Source organism: Hermetia illucens, chromosome 1 (assembly GCF_905115235.1).
Source record: "Hermetia illucens chromosome 1, iHerIll2.2.curated.20191125, whole genome shotgun sequence".
NCBI classification, from domain to species: domain Eukaryota; kingdom Metazoa; phylum Arthropoda; class Insecta; order Diptera; family Stratiomyidae; genus Hermetia; species Hermetia illucens.
The window spans coordinates 71,796,076-71,820,959 of record NC_051849.1 but is presented as its reverse complement, the minus strand read 5'-3'; the positions used below and the strand labels follow the sequence as shown (position 1 = coordinate 71,820,959).

General features: G+C 39.3%; 1 protein-coding gene across 1 annotated transcript; it reads right to left on the bottom strand.

Moving 5' to 3' along the window:
- Positions 1 to 23,432, bottom strand: LOC119652706. Its single transcript, XM_038057027.1, has 5 exons — positions 22,297 to 23,432; positions 5,664 to 5,848; positions 5,383 to 5,602; positions 156 to 254; positions 1 to 94 (listed from the first exon to the last, which is right to left on the bottom strand). Exons 1-5 carry the CDS (start codon positions 22,923 to 22,925, stop codon positions 1 to 3), a joined length of 1,227 nt encoding a protein of 408 aa, XP_037912955.1. The 5' UTR covers positions 22,926 to 23,432.
- Between the last annotated feature and the right edge of the window lie 1,452 nt (positions 23,433 to 24,884).

Sequence of the window (24,884 nt, the reverse complement as noted above, 5' to 3'; positions counted from 1 at the left end):
TTAGGTGCCAGTGGCTTCTTTTTCACTTGCTTGTAATTCGTTCGTAACATTTTCTGTTGAAGTTCTAGATTGATTAAGGTCTTGGACAGATGCACTAAAAAATGAAGAAAACAAAGTTATTCTCTCTATCCATCGTGCAAGGAGAACAGTTTTACCTTAAGGTATTTGTACTGTATGATCTGTAGGATGGGGGAGGGGTTTGGACTCTTTGGTTGTCGCTGTTGTTTTCATTTGATTGTTCAGGTACCAATAATCTGAAAATATTTAAAAGACACTAATGTGAAAATTATTTTATTCATAAAACCTGTTATAAAAAAAGTGGCAATGATAGCTTCTGACAAGCTGTGAGTACAACGGAGGTATTGTGCGAAGAAGCACGCCGAAATTTTCCAGACAATCTTGAATTATCCTTTACTAAAAGCTCAAGAACTTCCTCACGGCGGGATTAAGAAGTGCTAATGGAGTGGAGTATTGTTCAATGTGAAAAGGCTTATTTAAAGGAGAAGAGTATTGCTATAAAGCTAACGAGCATCCGACTAGTGTCCACTTCTGGATACTTCGGGGTTATATTGCACGAGGTATGTACGCTACCTAAGAAAATGCAAGGAACTGTTATTTTCGTTCATAGCTTATTTCATTTATGTTTGATTTAATGGAGGAGCTTATTTAGTATTGGTGTTTAACTAGTTTTAACCTAAATCGAATAATGGCACTAAACTCGACAAGCTGGAGAAGTTTATCCCAAAATTAAGTCACTAGTTGCCATCATGTTTGGCAAACAATTTATTAAGTAAGTTTCCCTACTTCGCTTCTAGTAATGTAATGTCTCTCCTCTGCAATATCTCTTAGCCACAAGATAATACTAATAGTAATACTTCAAAGCCTAGCAGCCCCTTGACCCCTTTCAGTTATACACATTCAGTATACACAAAAAAAATCTATTGCTGGGACTGCTCTCACAGCTAGAATCTTTAGCTATCCAAAACGGTTCATTATTGACTTCTGGGATGTGCAAACGATTCTCGACAAAAGAATTGGATCCCCAGAACGCTCGTTTTTTCCAACTTGAGTGAGACATTCTGCGCTCAAGCGACATGAGACGGTAGAACTCAGGAGGACCCTCCTCTTCTCGCTATTGTTACTCTGGAATAGGCAAATGGTAGCAGTCATGAATCCCTTCTCGGATCAATGCTGACAATTACTTGCAAGCATGTTGACTGTGAGATTCGTTGCTAGTTGATCAAAATTGTGCAGTGTCACCAACGAGAGATATATGATATAATGGAGAAAGACCCGGCAGAAAAAAAACTTCAGCCATAAGGGAGAAGCGACTAAAGGCTGAATTTTGCCTATCATAACTTTCCTTCGCCTCTACCTGAAAAAAGTTGCCGAAAGGAAAGCTGATAATGCAGGCGCGGCTGGTCTAATATCAACATATGATAACTGGCCCATATGGACTGGAACCTGGGGAGCCTCCCAGCCAACGGCAACGAAAGGTACTGCTAAAGAAGGCGTAGCCACTTTGCAATGAGAACATGAACATATCCAGAGAAGTAGAACAAAAGGATGCGGAACTTGGTAACCCCAGCCAAACCAAAGATAAGCAGACTCTTCAGTTAGCGGCGGTCTTTCAGTTGATACTAGACTTCAATTATGTCTAAAAACATGAAGGTTAGTGAAATTAGCTTAACGAAACTATATCCTTTCTTCTAATTATATCAAGGCTGGAAAACTATCCTTCTGGTCTTGTACCAGCCATGAATTCGATCTTATATTACATATCTATAGGATTGGATCAGCTAAGGGGGTTAGGATCTTCTATGGTGAAAGATCCTCAAGATCGAAAGCTTTTGTCCTGATAAAAAGTATGTTCGATGCAGCTCTGGTGAGTTAAATGTGCCAACGTCTTAGGTTAATAGAAAGAGAAAAGTTATTATATTTGTAGTATGATTCTTCATTTCAGTGGACACGGTTCTTAACAAATTGAGATGTAATCGCTGAACATGTTTGATGAGGAAGTAGCAAATGCAATCCTAAAGAACAGAATACATGGTTGACGTTCACCCCTCGATGGGGATTTAGTGCGTAAACGTCCATTATTCAAATAGGGACGCATACAACTGTTGGCGAAAACTTTCGAGCAGGAGTAGTGGTCACTTTCCATATGTTACTCCCATCTAGCAGAACAGAATAATACTACCGAAGAACAGTCACACCTGGATCTTGGTGTTGAGATGATTGCATTTCCAAATTTTAGACAAGACAACGAAAGCCACGCTTGACAGAAACCTCGCTCCTTAGATGTAGAAATTGATTATCAGTTTCGATGCTGTGCACAAGAACAATAGACCCACTTAGCAAGATCCAGAGTCATCAGAGGGGCCGAGGTGTCTAAGGCAAGATAATATGCTCCACTGACAGCTTGAGAATGTTATAATGAATAAATGAAATAATACCGGTAACAAAATACAACCTTGACAAACTCCGTTTCGGAATCAAATATCTCTGAGATCCATCAAAAGATGCCAATTCTTTATGTACAATGCTTTGAAATCATCGCTATCTTGATATAATTGACCTAATAATTTGTATAATACTTCACTTCACATACTTGTTCTATTATTCGAGGCAAACGCTTTAAAACGATTCTATGGTGAACTGAAAACTGAAAAACTCAAGAAATGAACCAGATGACTACTCGAGTCGTGCTTGTGAAAACAATAAGAATGAATGAAAAATGTTGCAAGGGGACTTGCTGCTGGTGGTTCCCAATTAAAAGCGAGGGTTGTTATTCTATCCTTTTAACACTTTCAAGTGCCTTAGATGGATGGAATTTATCCAGCGATGCTAAAGAATGTTATAAGGCACCTAACGCTACCTCTTAGCAATATCTTTCTACCACCTTTTGATAGAAGGTTAAGGTAATCTTCATATCGAAGCCTTGGAAAAATGACTATTCAAACCCGAAGAACTTCAGACAAATCAGCTTAATAATCTTCTCGTGGAAATGTCTGCAGAGACTGGCTGAGCGTTACATTCGCGGAAGGCACTGAGGTCCCATCCGCTAAATGAAAACCAACATGTCTATCAACGCAGTCACTGTGATGTAGAGAGAAATGAAATTTCATATGTTTTAGCAAAATCGGGTTCAATTTCCCCTATGTCGGGACCGGAACCAGCAATTGGAGTGTCAGTAGCATTAACTGATCCCACTTTCAAAAGCTGAGTTCTGCTAGACATACCAATCTTTTCCTGTCAGAATCAAACAAACATAGTACAATGTTTATCATGTTGAAAAACGGATCACAAGCCGAGATTTTGGGGGACGCAATAATCATAACTCAACAGCTACGTATTTGTTCAGGACAGGAATCATACGAAATAATACGTGTCCTCCCTGTAAGGAGGAAGCGGAATGCATGGAATATTTCCAATATGATTGAAAGTTGAATCAGGTGAACTACATCGAGATCAGCAATAGATCCATTACTAATACCCTATAAAGGAAAGTTGCTGCTTCATTCATAAACCGGCAATCATCTCGCAAAGCAACTAGATAAAATCCCACACGAATTTGGAGACGAAAACGGAGGCCGCCGCGTTTTGCCACTGATACTGTCTCTTCCCGCCATCCGTGACGATTTACATTCTATTTTAGCAGGTTGAAAGTAGCAGAAAAGGGCAGATTTTTATAAGCCCCCTCAGTCTTCAGCTCACGTTGTTGGTCAACGGTAACTCCATGAAATAATGCCCATTAGCTTTCTCCACAGTATAATCCAGTTGCTGCCCCATACAATGAAGATTTTGGAATGCATTCTTGGCAACCATATTCGCGAAATCGTTCAAATAACCGTGAGTCAAGCCGGGTTTGTGAGGAGCATCTCGAGAGAAACGTCTCTGATGGTATGGTCATGTAATTTGCGCTAAGGAGGATTCACTCTCCAAGATTGGTCTGAACATCGAAGTCGATGGTAAGCGACCAAAAGGCCGTCCGAGACAACGACTACATCCAGATCAGGTCTACGATAAAAAAAAACAGCGCAGCCTTGATTTTGTGGCCGATTCCTCCATTTCCTACAAAGTTGAGATATTTTGTTATACACGGAGTCAGCACTGCTGTATTTGCGTCTTATATGAAGTAAGGTGACAAATAAATTGAGAGATTAGGTTCCTTGCAAACATGTGTTTAAATTGTTAACTTTAAGAAAAATTTCTATTTGAGTGATATTGCCTTTGGACGGGATCATCATCGGATGAAAAATTGATTTTGAATTTTCTTCAAAGTTTGAACAGTTATATCTTCAAAGCGACCTTTGCAATTGAAATCTATTTATGAGAAATTTTATACAGTTTCGGAAAATGGTATTAAATTTGGAATTAAATGATCCAAGGAGTCAAAATTTGTGTCAAATTTTTGACACTATTCACGGAAAACGCTATAACTCTGTAAAGGTAAAAGATAGATTGACTATTCCATGGAACAATTTTCCTCAAACCATTTCTGCTATCCACCATTAAAATTTCTACCATCGTCAATTTGATTCACTTTATATTTCATTTTATGTAAGAAATAATATCAATTTTGATAAGTGCTGCTTGTATCGTTTCATTTGTTAGCCTGATTGATGGCAGACTTCGATATTATACTTTCCTGTAAAACGTGATCGAAAGTTTCGACAGAAAAAGAAAGTCCATCGGACGTTAATGAACATTCATTTCCGTGGAAATGTCACCAAGGCATCAAATAGCCAAATGGTTAAGGATGGAATCCCAATTTTAAAATCGATGAAGAACTCAAGCGAATTCGCCCACAGCCTTCAGTTGACAAGGGAACTCGAGAAACACTTGACTTTGATGAGCTTTAAGGTCAAGGCTCTTTTTCCGAGTACTCAGATCGAAGAGGCGACCCCTCAGTAGTACGTTGACTCTATCCGAGACAAAGTGGCCCACAATGCAAAATTAAGGTGAAACAGTACCACGGATCGATTTTACAGATTTCAAATGAAAGATTCTTTTCACCTTAAAAGTGAGATTATAAAAAAATCCCAATCATGGTATATTTAATTAGGTCGCATGTAGCATCTTGTTAAATAATAAAAAAAATGGAAACAAATGAAGATTATACGGAGGAGCTCTGAAGAGGAGTGGAAGGCTAGTTCGTTAGAATCTCAATCTTGTTTCATATCAACATTTGAGCAAGCGCTTTATTCATTTTTGATTAACTGTACTCCGATAATAAGGCGGAATCTATATTAAGGCAAGTAATATAACTCCAAAATAATTGCTTGTAATTCTTAATAGCTAGCATTCTAAAGTGAGTATTAAAAATGCTAGATAGTTTCATCTTCCCAAAAGCAAACCCAAACACATAAAAATACAAACCTATATTCTTGCAGTGTTGTCATGTATGAAGGTGGTGGTTGTCTATGTTGAAACTCCGGGTAGAAGTAGGCCCCCGTAAGGAAGCGGTTTGCACAGTATGGACTATTACAATTTCTGCATGTGTCGAAACTAGGTCGGAAGCATTGGAAGGATTCACTATCGTCGGGAATACTTAATCTCCAAATTGCACCGGAAATTACTAGCATTGATACACCAATACCTGCAACCAAATTTTCCCGATAAAATATTTGATAATTTTTTAAAAATATGCGTTTACAAACCTATCATTAACAGTGCCGCACTTAAATATTGTGTAGAATGTTCTATAAGACCAGTGGAACCAAGAACTATCCCGCCCAATGTGCAAGCTACGCCTCCTAATGCTAAAATTCCAATTACAAACGGAAGCGATGGTCTTGTAAACCAATCTGCACAGCACCTTTTTCTATTTGGTTCTGGAAGAGATCTGAAAGCAGAAAGAAAATAAAGATAAAGCATTATTTCAACTAGGTAATTACCACAAATAGTTATGTACACGTTAAAGACACTGCGTCAGCATGTACCCCAGATCGGGTTTAGGTAAACCGGAATGAAAAGAAATTAAAAATTAGTGACTTTTTATATCGATAGGAAATACGGGAAATGTATTTCCTATTGATATAGAGAGCCGTAATACACTCACTTATACAAATCTTGAACCAATAACTCAAAACTTTTAAATATTTCGGATATTTGCAATGAGATTGTTTCCTTGCTCGAGAATCGTTTAATGTACTAGCTGGCGCCAAAGTGGATCCCATTTTGAAATGAAGACTCAGGACTCCAATGTACTAATTAACTGAACTGGATGCAAAATGATAGTTCGAATTGGAAGTGTCATCAGACACAAAAATTTGTCCTGTTCCAATAAAATTTCATCATCATCATCAACGGCGCAACAACCGGTATCCGGTCTAGGCCTACCTTAATAAGAAACTCCAGACATCCCGGTTTTGAGCCGAGGTCCACCAATTCGATATCCCTAAAAGCTGCCTCGCGTTCTGACCTACGCCATCGCTCCATCTTAGCTAGGGTCTGCCTCGTCTTCTTTTTCCACCCACAAAATTTGGTATCTTTATATGTCAGGTCGTCAAGGAATTGTTGGTAGTAATGGCCTAAATTTGATGCGAGACCGAAGCGTGTGAAATTTTCGATTATGCCAGGTCAAAATCTGCACTGGTTGCCGCGCTATTGGTGATATTGGAGATAACCCTTTTCGTTTAGGGCCTCTCAATAAAAGATCTATTTAGCAGCTATACACTTGAGAATTCAAGGAGCACGGCAACTTACTCCCGAACTCAAAACTTTGTACGAGAGACCAACAAGAGCGTAAGTGAGTCTATAGTCCAGAAACAATTGGAAATTACTGTTTAATATATAAATATATAAATATCAGTTTATGGTTCGCTTTTACGATTCTGGCACTTCGGAAAAAGTACTCCGCATATTTACTTGAGCAGGTCTTGACGAATACTTCCAGCCAAGAACCAATAATTTAGAAAGAGAATTTTATTTAATTAATCTGTCTATGATTAATCGTCGGATGCTTCGATGGGTCATGCATTCTCTCTCGTTCCTGAAGTTGCGTAGATTATCTTCGAAATACAGCTCCACAAGGAATGTGAACTATTATATTTTGTGTAACTTGAAAAGTCATAAGTAAATTATAAATTCTTCTAAACTTATTTTTCTGCGGTCTGAGCACTAAGGGTCGTCGCCTCTCCTCACGTCTCCTTAGCTGAATACCATAGATACACCCCATTTCCACCTTGATATCACATGGACGCAAAATACGATGCCTCCATGACATGTTATTCATTCCGTCAAAAGCAGAGACCCAAGCGTTCGTTGAGCGTGGAGGTCGTAAAGTGGTAGAGAAATTGCCTACAGGATGAAATATAATTCAATTTCAAAGAATGTCCTAGGCTAGATACCGAAGGTAAACTTAGAATCAGTTTAGGGGAACAGAGTAAGAGACAATGCAGAGATCCTTTTGGATCAACTGCCAAAATTGGCAATTAGGAAAACATTATGCATTCTAAGAACAGATCATATAACACCAACTATACACAAAAACTCGACATCAGCGGTTATTCGTCAAACTGACTGCTTGGCTTTCGAAGGCTCTGGCCAACTATTGATGTGGTTAAAATGTTACACAATCCAACCCAAAACTTAAATACTGCAGTTTGATGCAATGTACAGCAAAAGTAGCAAACTATTTCCTGAACGTCAGCGAGAGACTACATACTTATGATAGTGGCAACTGTCCTAGGATTCACAGGGGTCTTCAGTCTTTTGCTATAGTTTCTCTCAGTTATGAGGGCTTAGTTAATCCGCTGTGGCCGAATTTGTGGGTAAATTAAACGGAAATGATGCTGAAAGTAAAGGGGTGAATATATAAAGCAATCCTTATAGAAATTTACAAATCTTGGAAAAACGATTGACTTTAAGCTGAGCATTAATCTACATTCGCGTTGGACGACAAGAGCAATGGGTACCAACTACCAGAACTAAACGAGTAGACTCAGCGAAATTAGATTCAAAGAATTTCAATCTGACACACTTCCGAAGTGGGCATGTTGAACTTAGGAAATATTTTCACCGGTTTGGTTCAAATAAATCACCAGGAGTTCCTACATGTAAGTGTACAGCGGAAGCTATAGATATTCCTCCACCTGCCGGAGGTTTGCAAAGATGCAAAGAAAACTATAAGAAACTAAAAATCGGATGTAGCTTCGATTACAATGTATGGAGAAGTTGATTGGATAAACTACCGATTAAAACCACCAAAAAGGTGAGTGAATATTAGAATGGGCAACTTAAAGTCGAACAAACAAGCGGGCAATACTAGAACAGTTATCCTGCGAGGAGAGTATGGCGGATATTTAAGAGAGCTAGTAGAAATCTGGCGTAAGAAATATCTAATAATATGCTTTTCGATATCAAGCTTAGTATTCGGAATATGGTTAGCTCAAAGTGGCCTGCTCAAATGTTAGTAGCGATTATTAAAATGAGTGGAGCAACGATGCTTCTTAAAATTTTGCAAGAAACTGGGGAAACATTTACAAAAATATTTCACTACAAGACAACAAACGGGGAACTCTAAATCAGACGCAATTCTACAAAAGGACTTCAAAACGGTGGTCAGTTCAGATTCAAGCCGACGATCGTCAGGTGATCATGACATGACACATCAAAGCAAATTCGTTATAAAGTTTAAATGTCATTCTAAAACAAGCTATCCAGGAAAAAAGTTGAGAAACGTATGTGCGAAAAAGGAGAGGGGGTAGTTTGGAGCGGACAGAAAACACGAAGACGAATATTGTGTAAAACTAACTAATTTTCAAAAAATGGGTTCGATTTGTTCCTGAATAGATCGCGTCTGCGTTCATACACCCATCGACAAAAAAAAATTGGTACACCTCTTATAAACCGCTTTTTTGTTTTATTTCACCAAATTTTCTCACTTCACTTCCCTTAGTGGGATATAGCGTGTCAACCATACCTTTCAGCTCAATTCGCGACATTCCGAGACGCTCCCTTTCCTCCCCTACTGTTCTGCGCCAATTTCCCTTGGGACGACACACTCGTCGGCTATCTTAGGAGAGTGAATTCCACTGCAACGCATAGTCAGCAATGCAATTGTCGCCCCTTCTTGTGTGTTACCTATCCACTGCCACTTCCGCCATTGGATAACAGTGCATATGAGTGCCAGCAAAACAGAAAAGATACTAGCAAAGAACGGTCTCAACTTGATCTTAGTGTTGAGATAACTGCATTTCGAGATTTTAGGCAGGGTGGTGAAAGCGGATTTAATGCTCTTAATGCGTCGGGTAACACCGTAAGCAGAAACCACGCTTTCTATATATGCAAATTGATCGAAGCCGTTGACGCTCAGGCTATTAATGCAGATAGGAAGACGACCTTGGTTTTGTTGGTGTTTATGCCCAGTCGAACTTTACCTGCCTCTCTTTCTAAATCCGGTGAGAGAGAAAACAGATGTCAGTGTAGTTGAAGTATTTCAGGAAAGATATCATAGTGCATTGAACTCCTCCAAGCCCTCCGAATAAGACAGCATAAGGAACGCCACTGATAACAAGAAGAAATAATATCGGTGACAGGATGCAACGGACTTCGCTTTGAACCTCAAAATCGACGTGATATTTTGAGCCATCATATGTCGCCTCTGACACGTTATGGAAGGCTTTCTCGAAATCGATTGAGCAGGTGTTGTTTTGAAATAATCCATAGGATGTTAATGTGGTCAGTGCAGGAGGATCCGAAACGAAGGCTCTGAAGATGTTCTTTGATGACTTCCAGGATTATTTTAGTTATTATCTTATCCTTTCTTCCACTCTCTGCGGAAGGTCTCGGAGTGCCAAGATTTTCAGACGAGTGGAAGCAGAAGAACTGCAAGTGCAACGGTATGCACCTCTGGGGAAAGATCGTCAAGGCCAACCGCTTTACGCAGTTTGAGTGCATTGATGGCCGAAATGATTTCACTGCCGCTTGGAGAAATGGTCTCTATCCGCATACTACGATGACTAGCCATTTCATAGACAGAAGAATGAACTTCACTGGATGTGACACGGTTAAAAACCGTGCTGAAGTGCTCTTTCCACCTCTTCAGTTGCTCGTTGTCATGGATGAGAAATCAACCGTTGACGTCCTTCACAGAACCATTGAAAGACTTCCGACCGCATGCAACCTTTTTCGTGGTCCGGTACACACTTCTGAAATAATTTCATTCCGCGGCATCTTCCGTTTCTCTGAATGCAATACAAATTCTCTTTTGTCACGGCATACACTACGCTGAACTTCTAGGGATTTCGCCCGGTATCGAAGTTGCGCTCGCATCTCTCGCAGCGGCCAATAGAACCCTTTGCGTTTATCAATCTGCTTCCATGATTCCGCAGTCAGACAGACCTTACGAGAAAAGAGAATTTTTGATAGAAGCCTAATGCTCACCGATATTCTCAGGCGTGCCACTCAGTGTATCCGCCGTCCGATTAGCAAGATAGTTCTCCCAACGTCGAGCGGCGGTTGGATCTTACAAGCGGTCGATATTGAACTTGGGGGCTACAAATACGGCAATTATTTTTATTGACGTAACCATTTAAACTTAAATGTGCTTCACCACTGAAGAAAATTTTCAAATGATATTGTGGATCAATAACAAAGTTGTCTTCGGATCATTTGCAATATATACGACGCGAACGTGATCGTGAACGAGTTGAATGTTCAAAAGATGTAACAGAAGATCTTTACGCCAAACTATCCATAAAGTGGATGACCACAAATTTAATTGTTGATACGATGCAGAATCGGCACATTTCGATCATCATCAACAATACGCTGTATACGATCAATCGCTTATTGTCTGCGCACTGTACAAAATTTCACGAGACGCCTATTATCGGTCAGAGTAAAGCTATTGCAAAAACGATCCAGAATTTGTCGAATTAATTGCTCTCAAGGACCATTATGAACACCATAAAATGAACGTAACGCCCCCTAAATTTCGCGATATGAACAAAATGAGATAAATACTGCTTCGAGATGATTTTATTCACAATGAACTGCCAAGTCATAATAAGGGTAAAACAGCCAAGAACTGTCAAATCTGCTGTCACAGAAAATAGTGCTGTCAAATTCTCCGCGTCTAAAACATAATCTGTATATCTACGATGGATTCTGTAGTACAATAGCTAGGCAGACTATTACAAAAAACCTTAGAAAATTCTCAAAATTTCTTAAATCGTTAGATTCGAAATTAAAATTATTAATTGTCAGTCCCTTTAACTAATAGAAATTATTGAAACGAAATGCATTCTCCTCCTTCTGACAAAGGATATTTTTTCATCTATACTTTCATCATATTCAAACTGTTTACATTGTGGCATATTTATTTTCCGCCATTTAAATGGGACCGCACACATTGCATTTTCCATCTGTTCATTTGACATTATATCCCTGGAACATATGACTTCCCTCATACACCATTCGACACATCACACACTTTATTTAGTCGTCGCCTCTTCAGGATTATTTTTCTTGGCTGAACGCAAAGTCTTGAGGAAGTTATTCGATCTCCGTCAAGTGACACTCAAGTTGGTCCTTTAATTGACTTGTGACCGACACACCAGATCATATATTGCGTCCTCGAACCAAGATTTCACCCTCCACGTCTGTTTCCATATGTGCATGATTTCCTACGTAGGCGTATCGGATTACCTTTGACTCATGAAATATCATCAGACACGTGTGCCACAATGGACAAATATGAGTTTTAAGTGTGGTAATTTGGAACTTGGGATGGACTTTCATATTTGCAGGGTGTATACAAACGGTCCAATTCAGAGGGTACTCCTTTCCAGGAATGGGCTATAGAAAAAGCGAACTAGCTCAAAGAAGTCCAGGATCTGCTTAAGCAGCATTGGCATTTATACAATACATAATGAACCTCTGTATATCTGTGTTCCACTAAATGGTGTATATCTATAATTGCCAAAAATTGAGAGGCTACTTATGAAGAGACTCACTAATTTTCGAGTAGTCAATTGGATACGAGAAAAGATTATGTATGAAATCTGACCACATTTCTTGAAATCTATAATATTCTGCATAAAAAAATTAACTCTAGCTTTAAAAATAGATATTATGAAGAAGTACCTTTACAGTGCAGGAGATATTATTCCTTTGGACATACGCACTTAATGATTTGGTTAGTTTTTTTTTAATACCAATAAATAGTCGGTTTCTGTGTTTTATTTCTAATATTGATAATTATAAAGTTAAAAAACATTTGTAAGGAGAATAGTCACACAACACCTTTCCCTACCTACTCAGTTTTGGACATCTGTACGCCACATGGATTGTCAATTTAAATTGAAATCTAGACACTTTTGACTAGAAAATCGGACATATGTGGAAACTTCCCAAGGTACAATTATTTATGATACAATTGCAAGGAAAAATAAAACACATTTTACGATTTTCCAACGAAGGAGCAACACCACCATCCCTATAAATCCAACATATTGTCCACTTGCAATTTGCCATTATATCAGCGCCATATGCTGCTCTGACCGTGCCACAAAAAAGGATCAATTTTCTTCCAATATCTAATTCAGATGGCAGCCATATCCCAAATTACCTACGAAAACCAAGAGGAAGAACCTGGCAGGTAAGTATAGGTGTAGGAATCCATTTTTTTATCCCTTTACACGTCAAATAAATTATTGACTGTTACAATACCCAAGGAGGTAAGTGTACTACAGAAACCGATTTAGTAAAAAAAGTATCTGAAGTAAGTTTTTTCCTCTTGCCTTTATGGGCCAGAAAAATCATTAGTTTTTTTGTAATCCACGCAACATTATCTTTTTCTTTCTTCTCATCTATTCTCGGACAATAATTCTTAGGTAGCACAAAAGGTGAAATAGAAAAGATCCAGATATTTTCTACTTCTTGTGCTCACATATGTAAGATTGGATTTTAGGAGATGCCAGAAAAAGATTTCGATGCATCTATTATGTTTCTTGTTCGAATTTTGCAGCTGCCGTTTCGATTTCAATAGCGATGGTGACGGGACCGAATTGAGGATTCCAAATGTATTTTTGTCCGAATGTAGGTACGTAGATTTTCCAGTTTTAGAGGAAACCATATTTACAAACATATTTGCTGTTCAAACTTTGGAAATTTGAACTATGCCCGACGTCGTTTTAAAAGGAATCGTTATAAATGTGATAAGGAAATTGGAGATTTCGTTTACAAATAGAGATTTTGAGATAAATTTCATCCGCATTAAGGATGCATATTTGGAATTTATTTAAACAGTTTATCTGACGATGAATGGTTCATCGTTATTTGAGAACTAACAACGTGTGCACATAATTTCAAATAAAATAATTTAGGAAGACACAAACAAATATGATAAATTGTGGTACTCGGCGGTAGATGGATAATTGTTTCTGAGTGATATGCTATTTGGAGGCAATGGAATGTCAGCTATTTAGGCTTAGATGAATTAGTCTGGGTATAGAGATCACAAACTTATTCCAAAAATTTCATCCTGTAGTTCCTTGAATAGACCGCATATGTTGCGGAAAGGACACTTATGTAAATACCCTCTTCAGTATATCATAAAGAAGCAGAGGTTTATGCTTACTAGTAATTGGTAAATACTGATAATTATTTTGTAATTGAGACTACATTACTTCATAAATCTTGCAGTGATGCATGTATAGTTATATAGTTACACATATTATCATATAGTTTCTACAAACTTTAAGCGAACAATCAAGGACCACTCTGCATAATTCAGCTCCCATCTCAGGCTGGAGGAGGCAAGGAAGACTTTTAGCATAACATAATCAGTAAGGCTAAGGCCACAACGGCGAATTGGTTATTTTACTTAGTTACTTGGAGCCTGAATACATACTCATCCTGGGTTGCCTAATAGCTAGAGTTTGTTCCGTAGTGCACTGTGGAAGATGCCTTCGTTAGGACTCTTGCAATTTTTCCACGCTCCCTTTCGACAGCGGACTACCTCATTTCAAATGTGATCATATCATGTTATAATATTCCACTATCTAGCCCAACAGTTTTCTTTCCTTTATAGAGAAATATAGAGGGAGACAGGGAGAACGAGATTGCGATGGATTCTATATTTGTGACACCCACAAGACAGAGAGACAACCACAAAAAGCGCCACTTCATCCAAGTTGCACCGACAAATGACGTAATTTCATAGTGCGGTTCACCGTTGGGTGATAGCATTTATCCGAAATACTTAAATGAATCACTTCGGAGTAGATGAGTGCCACTGGCAGTGATAAAACTCTGTTTTATCCAAATTCAGTCAGAGAACGTGCTGCATTAGTCAATAATTTCGACAAATTGCTCGACCTCAGCTTTGTTATGAGACGCAAAGTATACAACCAAGAGAAGTGGCGAAGTTTATTATTTGGATCGCGATGGAGTAATTTACCTCAGTGCACCAATTACTTTGGCACTAAGTACATATCATCGTCGTTTCGCGGCTGGTATTCTTGCCACTTGGCAAATTAATCAGAGGTATCTGTTCCCCCTGTACTGCATCCAAATACTTTAATACTGTCCAAACACAGCAAAACTTGTAACTTACTGCCATGAACTCCCCACAACCTCTTCAATGTAATCAGGAAAAATTTCGACCTGCACAAATCACACTCTATCCATTGCTCCCGAGGGCATCACCGATCGAAATATCACTAATGAAAGAAGTTTCTCCCAGGCAGTTAAGCAAGATGTGAAGCACCACATCAACACTACTGTTAGCTATTGCCAAGAAAGAGTTCGATTATTTCATGAAAGAGGATATTTGTAGACCTTCAATAGCTGTTAGTCATCTTCTCTCCATATAGTTCCTAATCCAAACAGCGAATGGAGGCCTTGCGGAGAGTACAGGCGTCTGAATTACCTATTCCACTCATTTATGATTTTGCACATTCACTGATAAGCTGCTGTGTTTGCACGACCTTGGATCTAGACAAGGGGTATCCCCAAACCCCAGCTGCTCTCGAAGGCATACCGAAAACGGCTATTTGTACACCTTTCGGTTTCTTCGAGTTCACCAGGATGGCCTGAGCAACGCTGCGCAAGCATTTTAGAGATTCGTCCACTCTGTCCTACGGAACTTAAACTTCTGTTTCGTCTACATAGATTATGTTTTGGTTGCCTCTTCTTCCGAATCTGAAGATTTGGACCCTCTCGAGTGTATTTTTCAACGACTGCTTGAAGTTGAACTCATTCAAACGTTGAAAAATGAAAATTCCTACAGAAGCAGGTGAAATTTCTCGGCCACATAATTAACTCAGGAGAAATCCAACCAGATCAAGATTGAAGCGATCAAAAGCTTTCTCCTGCCAACCCCGGTATAGAGGTCGCCGTTTACTGTCCAAGACTGCTCACCACCGAGCGATTCTCAACGTTTACTTGCCTGGGCCAAAAACAAAAGACTTCCGTGAAGTTGCGTGGTCTACTGAAGCCGTGCAGGCATTTGAAACTGTCCAACAACAGCTAATTGATGCGACAATCCTGACATTTCCTCGGCCAGATGCACCCCTAGCCGTGTTCGTCGATGCCTCATACACAGCAACAGGGGCCGCTCTTCACCAAACCACTGCAACTGTTGAAATCCTTTTCGAAACAACTGAACCCAACTCAAAATCGCTACAGTACCTATGATGATGAGCTACACGCCGTGTACCTCTCTGTTAATTACTTCCACTTCTCCCTTGAGCATCTCCCCGTCAGCTTTAGCAACTGTGTTTAATCTGCCAATTTACTTCCGACATCCAACACGTATCTGGAAAAGACAACGTAGTTGCGGACGCTTTGCCACGAATCTCGGAGGTCACAACCCCCACCGCGATTGATTACACGACAATCGTCGAAGGGCAAAAAGACGACGCAATGCTTCTGAGCCTGAGGGCAAATTCCAAACACAAGTTCAAGGAGTTTCCTATCTTCGGCTCACACTTCTTCGAGACCTTAGACAAGGGACCTAGGCCATTTATTTCGGCCGATTTTCACAAGTAGGTATTCCATCTTGTACACAATCTTGCACCCAGGCATCAGCACGACGAACCGACTAGTCACCGGGAAATACATCTGGCCGTCCATGAACAAGGAAGTAAACTCTTGGGCCAGACAGTGCATTGCGTGTCAAAAGTGTAAGATCAACAAGCACGTAAGAAATGATGTAAGCGGTTGACCAAGCGCCTTCACATTTTTCGCGCCGACATAACTGACCCTTTGCGAGATTCGCACGGAAACAATAGTGCCTCACAATCGACAGGTTTACGCAATGGCCAGACGCAATAGCTCTGACTGACATTACGGCACAATCATATGCCGAGGCCCTCTGTCAAGAATGGATCCCGCACATTGGTGTACCAGCCGTAATTTTTCTCGGAGTTACGCAAACTTATGAGTTTCAAACGCCATAGGATCACTATATACCATTCGTAGTTTCATGGGATGCTGTTATAGTGGCGCTAGATGCTAAAGGCCGCCTTAATGGTTCGCAACGATCCGGCGTGTTCACAATCTTTGCCTAGGGTGGACGCTCCCCGGAGGCCGCTGCACCTACCATATGAGGGCTTCTTTAAAGTCCTGGAGCAATGAGAGCACTCCCTCAAACTCGACGCTCGGAGCGGGCCCAAATGGGTCTCCCTGTCGAATAAAGGCCTTCGCCGAACCGAGGGATACTGCAAAAAAGCATCAGGTTCGCACGCTAAAACTATTGGCAGGATCACGGGCAAAGCGGAGGCAAGAACCCATGACTGCATTGCCGGCGGTGAGAACACCTCCGCCAACGCACTGAACTGTCTCCGACATAACTCGCAGCCTGGCATGAAGCCGTTTCGATACTCTCTCTTTTTCTTCTTGTTCCGACCACCGGAGAGTGTGGACACTGGCCACGACATTTGCACAAAATCTGTCACTCGTTATTGAAAAGTAGTCATATGACATTTGCGAGTTGGTTCGCTGAATTTGTCGTATTATCTTCTGAAGTTAAACTTCGAAAATGGTTTGTAAAATGTGCGGTGCATCCAACTTGCCAATATTCTGGCCACTGATGCAGTGTCTTTTAAAAAAGCTTGGGTGTTTAGCCCAAAAAAGCGAGGTTCGTGGATTACAAGAGAATAAGTAAGTTGGTTCCCAAGTTTCAGATCTGTCATCAAATGGATGCGTACTCCTAAACTCCCTGCATTTTAAACGAAAAAAAAAATTACTTCGGCCTAGTTTAGATTTGAACATACGACGAATTTCAATTCAATATAATTCGCACTCGTGTGGTGTTTGCGATTATATAAACGTTTTTAGGAGCGGGAAACCCGCTTTCATCCTTCTTCGTCTACAGCTTTTCGCCAACGAAACACTACCAGCGGTCACCACGTGGACGTGGAAATTGGGTTTGGTAGTAGAACTGCTGGTGTTGGTTCAGCAGGCGGTTCCACGTTTTCGTCTCGGACCAATACTACCCTTTGACCACTTCTCGTCGAATCTTTACCCTTAAATTTACGTGGTAGGACACGATGGTCTCATAGGTTGGTTGATTCCTTTTTTCATGTGATTCGTTCCTTTACGTTCGTTATTTTTTTAATTTTGCTTGCTTTTCTTAACGAGATTTATGTCGATTTTATGACCATATTCCTGCGACGTAAAAACTCAATGGGGCATTAGATGTTGTAATTTGACTTATGGACGACATTAAGACGCTGCGTAATATTTTAACCTCCCAGTAGTCGCTGCTTTATCCATCCGAACCAGTCCGAGATTGGTCTTTCTATGCTTTTCGGTGAATATTTTTTTCCTTTTGTTGGTATAATAAAGCAACACCGGTTTTGAGTCTTTCAGCAAGCGGGTTAGATTGTTTAATGGTAGTAATAACACACACCATAGAATTATCTACAATCCATAGGCCTACTTCCTAAAATCTGAACAAGGTATGTAAATGATATTTTCACCATTGTTCATAAAGAAGTAGTGGCCGACATGCTGGAAGTTCTGAACAAGACACATTGGCATTTACGGTGGAAATTGGAGACATTGCACAACTTCCATTTCTAGATTGGAAAATTACAAGAGGAGGAAAAGAAATTCTCTTTGACATTTATGGAGAACTGAACCCACACACAACGAATCATTCTGAGATGTTGGAACCACCTCCGCCCACATGAAATGAAATACCCTCCGGTGCAGAAAGCTATATAAAGGAAAATTAAGAACGGCTCAGTCATTGAAAGCCTCATGAAGAAAAAAGCGAAACACGAAGAAGCACTGGCTCTGACATTCCCCGTCAGCAATGAGGAGAAGAATAAGGGTCGCGCCAAGGAGACTAAACACAGGATATTCAACTCCCGGCGCATTGTTGAAAATTATATGATAAGGAAAAAACATTGCGCATATTTGAGAAAAATTCCCCGCATTAGGTCTAATGCCGTGTATGTGATTCAATGCGTTGGTGTGCGGCCATATGGATTGGAGAAACAAACACAAGGAATTTGCTCCTCCTGTATTTAATCTTCTTGGTTCGCGCACTCAGTGGTTTCGTCAAAACTCAAAAGACTGACGAAAGGATTGTAAACCGACATAGTGCCACCTGGTAGGATACGACAAATCAAAATCAGGTAAGGATCACCCAAAGACCGAGAATTGAAACACGGCTCCGGGGAAATAAATGAAGTAACATGTTCTAACTGTGAGAAGAGTTATGTAGCAAAAACTTAAATATTAGTTTTAGTACGCTGGGGCAGGCTTGCCTGGCCGTTCCCGCTATATAATAAAAGGAAGAGCACATCTCTGAAGTTGATGGAAGCATGGCATACGATAGAGCAGGGCTAAAGCATCACAATTGACAACATAACACTAAATGTACAAGGCAGCCTGGCAATGTTACGTGCACCAGAAGAAAATAGAGTAAACAAATACAATTCAATACAATAATATTCAATCGAAACTGATCAGAGATATGGCAAATGAGACATCTGGCAAAAATCACCTGACAGATACCCAACATAGAAGATAAAGGTACAGCACAAGTCTTGCCTAACCCCCAATTTCTTCAGTTCTCTTTTTTATCTAATTAGAATATCACCTATAGTTAAAAAATAAGAATACATAGATAAATAGCTGAAGGCAGACTCAATAAAGATGACTATGTGCTGTAAAAGGACAAAACTGGTACCTGAAATATGGATTCATAACTAATTAAATAAAGGAATAAAATTTCTTCCAAATAAGATTTTAACTGCAATATTCTACTTCTGAAGGAGTATTGCAATGATGCAGTGCTTTGCTACAACGGAGATTTCCAGTATAGTAGAGAGGGATACATCCGCAGTTTACTAGGGGCTGAGCAGAATACAAAGATGGGTTCTGACGACAACCTATTTCGAACATGTAATGACAATGTAATGGACGTAATAAAAATGGAAGCGTTTGTAGATTTCTGCAACTTTCCCTGCCTCGGCTTTGGTGATACACTGTTCGAGCGCAGGGCATACATACTGAGATTTTGACTGACCGACAACGAAAATCTAATCAGACTGACCACTTTGCAATCATCAATTGAGTTACGAGTTCTGAATGTACGTAACATTCCCTGAATAGCATCATGACAGTACTGCGTTTTCTCGCGGATTAACGGGGACCGGTCTCCAAACCCAACGGGCGTTGTTCCTACGATTCATCCAACATTAGGAAAATGCGAGTAGTACAGTAGAGGTAGCGCAAACTTCTTAGAAAATCGTGAGATGAAGCAGGTTGACAGATATCGATCGCGATGGCTCATAAGTGTGTTTGCACGTGGGAGGGTACAAGATTCATCCAGTTATAATGCCCACATCAGCAAGCGCGATAAAAACATTGCCAAACATTGCAACATCACCGCATTACCAAAGTGACGGTGATATTACTTTTGTGATGGGTAATGTGTTGTAATATAATAACACTTTACAAAACATTGCCTTTCCTCGTGGTACGAGTCGCGGCGACAATTATCCAGTGCCGAGTCGATGCCTACACCGAGTATCACTTGCAGATATATTGTTATGATTGCTGGTTCTTTTTGCAGGCATTGGGCTGGCTTCGCGCTGGATTTGGGCTAGAAAATGATTTCAGGTGCATGTTAATGTGGGGATGCGGATTCTTTGCTTTAAGTAACTATTTTGCAATGTTGGTAATGAATATCAAGTGCTGACTAATGTGTTTACGGCATTGGTATACGTAATATTATCAATTTCAAGGGGGCGAGGCAATTGTTGACATCAACTATCGGTCGGGAATATTTTTTCTCAAATGATTTCGATTTTGGGCTTTGTAGAACTTTTAATTATGCCAAAGATAACATCCATAGTAATTCTTATTCGCAACAATCATGATTCCACGTACTCTGCATGTAAAAATATTGCACTATCTAATATCTTGTAGAGGATCTTTTGCTTTTTTTTTCTTTTGTATGAAAGCTTCATCCATTCTTCATTGATACTCACTTGACGCTGTGTACACATTACGCTATGGATATAATAAATGCAGGGCAAATTACCCCAGTGACAAGTAACATTTTTAAATACAGTAGAATCCTCATAATTCGTATCGTCAAGGGACTGACGTTTTTGTATTAAATATCGGGATTACCAATTATCTGGAGTTCAAAATAAAGAAAATTATGTATAGTGACGGGCAAATTTGTACAAATCAGCTGGAAATATGAATAATCGATCTACAAATTATCGTATTCCACTGTATCGGCTGAGGCGAGTGTTAATATTTGATGCTGATAAGATAGATTTGGCAAATTTAATTTAGAATTTTCTAAACCAATTCAGAATTTTCTAAACGAATTTCGAAAATTTCCCAACTAACTAACTTCAGATTTTCCCAAATCAATTTCTATTTCAAATTGGTATAGGGTTCCTTTAAAATAATCTGATCAGCTCCTTAATTTTCCATCATTATTTGTTTAAATGCACCATGGTAATCTCCCTGGAGAAAAATATAATTCCCTCAATCTGCTATTTTTCTCATCATGTATTATATAAATACTTGTGAGGACAATTAATTCCGCCGTTTCCTGTAGTACCCCATTAATGTCCACTGACATACAGGAGGACTTCCCAAGCATTAAGAAGTTTAAATTGTTCTGTAGCTATGTGTACTATAACTATTATATTCTTAGACCGGTTCATTAAAGCAAACAATGCCAGAAAATTGATGGGCAGTCCAGATTTTTTTCGAAGAATCCCAGGTCCATCTTCATCCAGAAGTAAAACGTAGGTAGTATAGTGAAATATTGAAACATTTCTTCCTTCAAATGGAAAAGTCTGAATTTGAAGTGGAAAACTCTGAAATTGACTTGTAAAAGTTTGAAGTTAATGTGAAAATTTTTAAAATTAGTTTGAAAATTCTGAATTTGACTTGCAAAACCTATATAGCACAATATGTACGGTTAGAGTAATGACAGGTGATGTTTGTGATATATATTTTTAATATAACTTTTTTTAAAAAGTAATATGATGTCTTAAGGTGATATTTCGCACACCGCTCTAATGCTTACTTTTTGCTGATCGCAAAGTAAGTCCTACAAGCAGCATCCACCAGCATTAATTAAATAAAAAATTTTTGTGGTTAGAAGAGTTGCAGTTTTATTCCTTTACAGACGTTTTATTTTGCATTCGAAATAAACCTTGGCTTTAGCCACTAATGTAATTCGTTATCAAAACCAAAACTCAAAAAGATATCACTTGATTACTAAACAATTTAAAATAAATTGATGTTCCTATGTCAGACTGAATGACTGTCCTACAAACATTTAATGTCTGCTTGTGGGGAAGTCATACATAATATTTGAATAACTGAAAGCTAATCGAAGGAAGTGAATTCCTGAGGTTTTTATTGCTAAAAGTCCATACCAACTAACCTAGGCCACATGTACTGGAGACATAAATAAATTTAAACGTATTTATTCCATACCCAGTAACTGTATTTTAATCAATTTGATTCGCTAAAATTGACCCAGATATTCAACAGCTAAGAATTCCTTTGTTGTTTTCGACTTTGCCCTCAGGAGGGACCAATTTGACAATGTGCTAGGCGCTTGTATAATTACTTAATGGAATTCTGGCCTGGTTACCAACGAAAATGTAACACTGAACCTAGTGGGGGTTTCTTTATCAAATTCATTTTCAGTTCATCAAAGCAAAATAGTTAAGTTTAAAAGAGAGGAGAAGAACTCTAAAATATAAAAGTCATTACACATTTGTACACAAATTTATTATATACACACGGCCTAGTTTCCTAGAATCCTAAGACAATAAAATTTACCTGCGAATCATAGGAACTTGCACAGTCAAGTGGCCACTAGCAAAGGATCCTATAGGATTCTGAAATCCTGCCGTTGCCGGTACAATGGTTGCCCCCGTCATAGTCGTTACATTTTGCTGACCACTTGAATCCCCACTTCCAGCATCCACGTAGATGGTTGCATAAGGGGGCGGAAATGGGTTTACAAAAATCTCGGTAGGTCGGCATTTTTTTAATTTCCTCCGCGACGAAGATCGTTTCAGATTACGCCGCACATTCGACTCAAGGGTCGACGAACAGGTATCACTCGAATTAAGGTATTCCGCTTGACTTAACATGCCACTAATTGAACTCATATTACTTGGCGGGTCAATCACTAATGCACCACAAGTTTCCCCAGAGGACAATGAGGTATTATTGCTACAATTCACTATTGCACTATTTGAATCCGTCCGGAACATATTTAGATTTAGCATTTCACTAGTCAATGTAATCACGGAACTCGCGTTGGTCGACTCGCTCATAGTTTGCGATGGCTCAGGTAAAACAGCGCCCATCAATGTACCATTCTCAAAAACCTCGATTAGAGTTCGACCATGATTATCGCCCGCGGTTTCTGCGAAAGTCTTACTAGCGGATGACGACGGCATCTTCACCAACTCAATTAAAGATACCGCGTGCACGTCAATCACTTGTTAAATTGGATTTTTTTTGTAGGTTCTTAGATTTTCGAAGAACCGTTTCTGAGCTCAATCTAATATCGCAGCGACTTTTCTTCACTCGTCAACAAACAACCAAAAACTGATTCTTCGACCCGAAGACAGGCCACTCGATTTTCAAAACGATACACCTCGAATTTGAACCTAGATTTTTTGTGTGTCCCTTTTGTGCGTGTGCGACTCAAAATGCTTCAGATACTCCGATGATGGGTCGAAATTTTCAGATACTTTGATCCCATAGGCCTATGTACATTTTCGGCTTTAGGTATGATCGTAGCCAAGGAGTCGAACTGAGGGAAATTTAAAAGTATCGGAGTGGAATAGATTGATATGAATGCAACTAACAGTTCGCTTTTCAATAGCATTGGATTTTAAGCGTTTTACAAACTCATTTGAGTAAATAATTGCTTAAGCTATAAAGACAAATAGATCAATTGACATAATGCACGTTAGTTTATGGCAATTTTGATAGAAGTGTTAAAAATCAGCTTCGATATTTGACACATTCAACACCCCTACTCGTACCTATTCAATTTTTCGTGGTTTAATGACTATCCGGCATCAATTCTTCACTTTTTGTTTGTGTGTTAGGCCTAAGAATGGTCGTAAGCCAGTCCCACATATTATACATCCCATTTGGACCAGAATGTGTAACACCATATCTTATATTGTGGGGTGGAAAGATAGTAATTCTCAGCTTCGCATATAGTGTTAGCAATTAGATTTGAACATCTTTGATTAATGGCTGATGCTGAATTTTCGATTAGCTCCATCCAATTAGTAGTTTTTTCAAAAGCTGTTTGTTTATTACTTCTTTGAAATTCAATGAAGTACCTGTTTTAGTTTTTGCAAAGAGGCGGGGGAATAGCATCTGTCTTTAATACATATATACATATGTAACATACATACCGACGTACTTCGAAGGCACGTGAATGCTGCGCTGATTAAGTAAATAACCATAAAATTATATGTACATATATTCATATTTGGTAAAGATATTCCAGAGACATCGAAAGTTTAGAAAGGTCGGATTCCGATACTTTAGATTTATACAATATATCTAGCTTCTGAATGAAATTGACAATTATTTAATCTGGGATTACTCAGATTGATGGTGTAAACGCAATGACTGATGGACTAATGAATGAGAAAATATCTAAATTTCCAAAAAAAAATCTGCCAGTCTGTCTGGTGTGGTAGAGTGGTCACAAACTCGAGAAACTTTTCTTGCTCATTTTTCCCGTTTGTACATAGGTTAACATTCGAAATATGAGTATGAATATTCTAGACATAAGTACGACATTTACATACACTAAAGTATACATGCATCCAAATTAAACATTGCGCACATACATATACACGCATCTGATTATTTCCGTTTTAATATGTACGCAAAAGCTTCCATGGGAGTTCGAACTCAATAAAAATCACCTCCGGTCACTCCAGTTCCAGGCCGCCTCAACAACTCCCCAACCATACTCTCACGGCCTGGTTCAGATTCCCTCTCTCCATGGCGAATCTTGCAGAGTGAAGTACCACATTCACGGCGAATCATCTAGCCTAAAGCGATGCCTGTAACAAACACCGTGCTTTGTGAGGAATTCGGTAATATGGACGTTAATTTTCTCATGTATCTGTGGTTCATCGTCTCTTGGAAGACTTGTCCCATTTGCGTTGCCAAGAAGCATGTGACTTCGTCCTTTAAGCATTTCTGTATTCTATGTGCCTCCATATATGTCCTACATTGTCCATGAAGATTTTGGGGGTATAACGTACCTGCCTTGTAACCATAATCCACATGACCTGATTAGGAGCCCTATCCGAGATATGGGTACAACCACAACCACCATGAAACTCCAAGAAAGAAGCTAACGGCAAATAACGGGTCCG

Coding starts and splice junctions, on each gene's coding strand:
- LOC119652706 (XM_038057027.1), bottom strand. CDS start 22,925: ATGCCGTCGTCATCCGCTAGTAAGACTTTCGCAGAAACCGCGGGCGAT. Junction 5,603..5,663: donor TGCGGCACTGTTAATGATAG/GTTTGTAAACGC, acceptor ATTTGGTTGCAG/GTATTGGTGTATCAATGCTA. Junction 255..5,382: donor ACAACACTGCAAGAATATAG/GTTTGTATTTTT, acceptor AAATATTTTCAG/ATTATTGGTACCTGAACAAT.